We start from the raw sequence: 6000 nt of genomic DNA on the forward strand, positions 1-6000 counted from the left end.
TTATCCTCTCTGAAATTCTGAAAAAGCGTGACAGACATCGCCAAATAAACCAAACACTTATACAATGCAATTATGTCCTTGCCCATAATGGTCCGGAAACATCAGCGTTCTTATCCCTAGGAGCTCTAGTTAACAACTTTTTTGCAACATGCTTTCCCCGCGGGCAAACACAATGAGAGTGACAAGCCTTCATTAAAGCATCCAAATTCAAATGTTATTCTTAGCCTGGGGAGCACTGAAGCCATATTAAATGAATTCATATGAGACAGGGCCTAGAAGAGAATGGAGCAGCATCGCCCTTCCATATCTAGTGCGCCACCACACAGGGTCTATTTCATATGCAACCTTCATTATCGCCAAAATCCCTGTGGACAAGTACTATTAGGAATTGGAAAATGCCTAGATTTGCAGTTCTGATTAAAGCTTATGTATCGTGTAATTCAAATGCTTGAGTTGACAGACTGGAGATTGACTGGAGAGAATAAGTGACTAAATTCATGTTTGCTGAGATTTAACACCTTATGTGAGGGGAAAAAGTGCTAATAGAAAACAGTGTATTAACTTGTGACGAGAAAATAATCTTTAAAAGTGCCGTTTTCGACACATTACTGTATCTTGCATGGTTAAAATGCAATGTATCCAGACTATTGCGTATGATGAATTACCAAGTGTTACTGTGCTACGTTATTGGCTCCCCGGCAAGTGCAGTCTCTTACCTCAGGGTAAAAGGATTTCATGAATATTTCTAAGCTATGTACATATTGCAAATGTGAAATTCATGTATGTTTAATGCATGAGACGTGTTACCGTTAAACTCCGAACACAGCAGAGTCAGCAAGAACTTCTGTTTTAATCGATTGCATGCAGTTTCATAGGGCGCATGAAAAGGCAGTGTATTAACTTGTGACGAGAAAATAATCTTTAAAAGTGCCGTTTTCGACACATTACTGTATCTCGCATGGTTAAAATGCAATGTATCCAGACTATTGCGTATGATGAATTACCAAGTGTTACTGTGCTACGTTATTGGCTCCCCGGCAAGTGCAGTCTCTTACCTCAGGGTAAAAGGATTTCATGAATATTTTTAAGCTATGTACATATTGCAAATGTGAAATTCATGTATGTTTAATGCATGAGACGTGTTACCGTTAAACTCCGAACACAGCAGAGTCAGCAAGAACTTCTGTTTTAATCGATTGCATGCAGTTTCATAGGGCGCATGAAAAGGGACCCTAACCCTAGCATAGATCTTGGAATCTTTTCAAGCACATAGCAGTTTCTCACAAGCATTTCTGCAGCGCTTCAAGAATCTCTATTCCTCATACTTTCGAGAAAAAGCTTTTTCTTTTTATGTTATGGGAAACCTCAAGGTTATGGCGGTCAGGTAAATTAGCGATAATATGATGATGTAGTACCTTTTTCCTGTAGGTTGATGGCCATTTATTACATTCTGGATGAAGCTAAAAAGATTTGAAAAGATAAAACCCATCCTAGCTCAGAGATACAGATGACCAATCTCTCATAGTGACTGTGCACGAGCAGCCCAGGTGCTGTGTCAAAATGGCTGGTGGAATTGGCCTACTCTGTCTATGGCAGCTGAACGCATTGCTCTGGACAGCTCCTGGCCAAGCTAGTCACAATTCAATTCCCTGACTCATTCATCAAGTACTTGGGGTGTTTGGGTCACAGGCTGGGCCACCTCCCCAATCGTCCCGTTCATCCGGAGCCCGCCAATGATAAGAAAGCATTAGTCTGCCTCTGCCAGCTCATCTGAAAGGGCTGGAGAAATCAGGCAGAATTTGTTTTCAGTTTGACAACCTCACCCCAAAGCCAGATAGGAGAATACTTGTATAACACACAAGTTCACCATTTGGTTGCATAGTTTGCAGGTTGATGGGTGCGACGAAACTAGATCGCTTGCTTGCATCGTAGACTGGAAGCAGAAACTGTGCAAAACATTAAGTGAAGTTGCTCAACATGCATCAAGGCCATCATAGAGACTACCAAGTCATACCTCATTGTGTAGAGAAGTGTTCCGTTGTCTACCAGCCGCAGGAGTTTATTGGGTGTAGTCATATTGTGGGCTACTGACTTCTTGCCATTGTGGAAGAAAGTATCCGGAGTCCAGATCTTGCTGGCGAGCAAGTTGTTAAGTGGAAGAACCTGCATAGGCCCATCAAACTTCAGCCTCTCATCCCGCCAACTTTGCCGGAAGAACACATCAATCGTGTACTCCTGGAGGAGAAAAAAAAGAATTAGCCAAGACTTTCTGACAGCCTTTTTTAAACTTCACTTCACCCCCAAGTTCATCCCCGTTCCTCTGATCTAATGTCTTCTTAGAGAGAAAGCCTGTGCTGGCATGTGAAGCTTTTCTCCAATCTCGGCAAATGACTCTAAAACTGGAAAAAGATTCCGACTTTTTCCTCAGACTTCAAATTTAACAGATTTTCCTTTTCGGTTGCCCTTGATTGGGTGAGATGCTTTTCTCAGTTGTACACTTCAATAATTCATCGCACTTTAAAGAGAGATGCAGCCTTGTTGGTGTGAGATCCTTAAGGCTCCTTCAAAAGTTCAAACTCGAATGATTGCGTTTTCACAGCTGTCGCTGGAGGGATAAAACAAGCTTTTTCCAAGAGTTATCTCTCTGACCATATTGCTAACATGGAACAGGGGACACTGTCCTCGGTGAACCTCCGCTGAGCTGGGAATAGGAATAGTCTCAAATCCACAGTGATGAGTATCGCTCATGTTTTAAGACTTCCATTATTGATGAGGCAATCCTCTGCAGGTTCTCTATGGGAACAAACATCAAAATAAATCTTATCTGCTTACATTTAATAAGTCATTCAATGCCATAAAAATAGTGGCGAAAAGTTCTTCGGGAGTTAAAAATGAATGTTGAAATCTTTAGAACGCCACATTAATCATTGAATGGGATCTGTAACTGAATCTTGTAACTGAGTATGTGACAGCAAACAATTACAGGGCATGTCTCTTTTTTTGTTTTATGTTCTGCATTACAACCCAGAACTATAAGCTTTTTGTCACGCTTCACATGGTCCAATTTGCTGGAAAGATATTTGGGAAGCAACAGACGGAAATCTATGTTGCTCAGTCAATCAGAAATGTCAAGAAGCTCTTGCACAAAGGGAGAAAACAAGTCAGATAAAACCACTCATTACAAATGCCTTCCAGCCTTCAGCAGAAGGTTTTGCCACGATGGCAGGAAATCATACTGGCTGCAGCTCAGTGAATGACGGGTTGAGTTTTCAGCATTAAAGTGTGTCTACTTGTCATGTGCATGCCGGAGTGCATCATTTATTTAGTAAGCTCCAGACTTCAATCTGAAGTTGTTTCAGATTCAAATTCTGTGGGTACTTTAGTTCCCAAGAAGTCGTCTGTATACCATCAGAAGTGAAAGCTGACACCAAATGACATCTACATCAGAAAGGACAGGAATGAGTTCAAGCAGGGTTTTCACAATCAAATTCAATGCTTACAATACCTGAGGAAATAAAACGAACACTATTTAATGCCAGAATAAACTCACACAATCTCAAAGTGCATCATGTATCACAGATTGTTTTTCGTCACTACGACGGGCTGGGACACATATTCGACAAGGCCTTGGAACCTAACGCTGCTTATCAGCAAAACAGGGAGTGGAGCTGGAGTGGACTGATTACAGAATGCTTTGAGCGAGGAGGGGGAATTACTGTTGCTTCACTCCACTACACTCACACATACTTCACTCAGAGTCCCTTTAACTCAGTAGAGTACATCTAGCTTAATCATCTTCTGTCTTTCCATCCTCAAATTTAAGAACTCTTCAAATGGTTAATATAATTAAATATTTTTTAAAATACAATTTAAGATATTTAAGACATCTGACTTATTTAAAAAAAAAAAAAAAGAATTACATTTTAATTAATACCGTTTAAGGAAGAAGTGTTTGTAGCCTATAAATTCATTCAAATAAATTGGGTCAGGGGTGTGTTGTTATTTATTTAGATTTGTATTGTACAAAAAAATGCTGTTTCTATTTTGAAGGAAAAAGTTAAAGTTAGATGATATGAAAAAATATCATAATTTTAACTGTAAACGATGTAAAAATGCTACCTGTTAATTCCCTTTTACAGTAGGCTACATGGTGAAAACCTATAGTGGTGGGGATCTTTAGGCAGCTCACGATCCGACTGAATTCAGATGTTTCGTCCTGTCCTTAAGAAATAACTGTGTTTACATTAATTTCACATCATAAAAGCATTTTGTGATGCAAGTGCATTTATCCACTTACAAAGAGTTATGCACAGCTGCAGCTGTGAGTGAGCATCAAAACGAACACATACAAAGCACACATGAGCATTTGAAATCAGCCATCTGTCAATAAGTGAGTTTCATGATTCAAATTAAAATTTTTCAAAATCGATTCAGAATTGTTGTAGAGAAAATTAGGATGCATCTTTCTTACTTTCTTTCTTTCTTTCTTTCTTTCTTTCTTTCTTTCTCCAGAATTATTCTGGCAACCACAGATGGCATTTTGTTTTGTGATATCTGCATAATACTGCATACAGGCTTATCCATGAAAGACAATATTTCTCAGCAAAACATGACCAAAAAAACAAATGCAAATATTGTACAATTTAAATAATGCAAAGCCCCTCTGCTATGAATCCATCACAAATGACACTTTGATGGATGGTGTAGTACACCGCCACTTCTGCTCAAGGTTTTTTTTCTTCTAATTTGCATATAATTTGTAATAATATTTGTTCATAGCGAGTACCTACAATACTGATGTTCCCTGCATGTAGATGTTAACTTATGAGTCAGCACTAACATGGTTTCATAAAGTGACAAATAAATACAGAACTATTGCTTTAAGGCAGATTGGAATGGGACAAGAAACAGAAGTTTACTGTTAATGAGGATGATTGTGACAAGGTGTTGGTGCAGAACAGAAATGTGATCGGACAAGCATGGACGTTCCCACATTACAACCCAATAAGGGTCATTTGCTTGAAGCTTTTTCAGAGAGCTGTTGTTTTGGTCAGACAAAGGACAAACACGTGCAATAGAGATAAAGCACTAGATGTTAGTGCACATGACCTGATGTGTATATTCTGTAATCACAGCTGTGCTGATATAGAGCAACAGTTCGACAGCACAAGTGTTTGGAACTACTTCCTTCCACCACAGATTCTAATCTCAAGTTGACAGTTTAACAGATGAGCCCAAGCCTCTGTTACTAATTCAAAGTATCACTTTAGAACTAGAATGTAGAGGAACGCAGAGTTGCTTTACTGAAGTTAAAAGCTTATTGTATTATGTAGAGTATTAAAAGAGAGATTCACTGTGCAAGTGTGATTAACTGCATCTGATACAGCATTCATTCTTCAGCTCCATCTCATATTCACAATAAAACATTAGTTTGAATGTCGTCTGATGAAAGCGATACCTTTGTCGTACTATCCTTTCATCTGTTACGGGTGATTTCTGATGACAGCGCCGCTCGTTGTAGTTGTTGGTCGCGTCCTACGGTGCGTTTTCACTGGCACGTAGTGAGTGTTTTCAATTAATTCCTATGGAAGTTGAGCCTAAATGCTCATGCAGTGCATTATGGGATTGAAAGTGGGGCAGAGAAATCGCTGAAAGCGGCCAAGAGCGTCAAAAATGTTGGACATTCCTAGACTTTATGCAAATATCGAGCTTAAAACGCCAGGCTAAAATCAATTGCCGTTAAAAGATGAAATGCAAACAGGGTGTAAACATGGTTTTCAGAGGCATGCTCTGCCCTAAATTTGACATGACCCAAAGCAGTGGCGTTGTAGCGTTGCCAGCGGCACTGAGTGCAGATCTGACACTGTTGTGGAAATGCACCATTACAAGGTGTTGGTTGAAAGAAAGCAAAAATAATGTTGTTGATTTCAACCTTGTTTTGGTCCCTTTCAAAATAAAAGTCTTTGCTACTGACTCATTTATAAAGAATGGTCTAACAAT

General features: G+C 39.4%; 1 protein-coding gene across 1 annotated transcript in view; it reads right to left on the minus strand.

Moving 5' to 3' along the window:
• Positions 1-6000, minus strand: part of gabra3 (gamma-aminobutyric acid type A receptor subunit alpha3) — a 114656-nt gene that overhangs the window by 36094 nt on the left and 72562 nt on the right. The window contains exons 5-6 of the mRNA XM_016267671.1: positions 2015-2235; positions 1888-1946 (exon numbers count right to left, since the gene is read on the minus strand). Coding sequence (XP_016123157.1) covers positions 1888-1946; positions 2015-2235 — 280 coding nt within the window. The remainder of the gene's footprint in view (positions 1-1887; positions 1947-2014; positions 2236-6000) is intronic.

This window comes from Sinocyclocheilus grahami, unplaced genomic scaffold (genome assembly GCF_001515645.1).
Source record: "Sinocyclocheilus grahami isolate Dianchi unplaced genomic scaffold, SAMN03320097.WGS_v1.1 scaffold39.1, whole genome shotgun sequence".
In the NCBI taxonomy this organism is placed as follows: domain Eukaryota; kingdom Metazoa; phylum Chordata; class Actinopteri; order Cypriniformes; family Cyprinidae; genus Sinocyclocheilus; species Sinocyclocheilus grahami.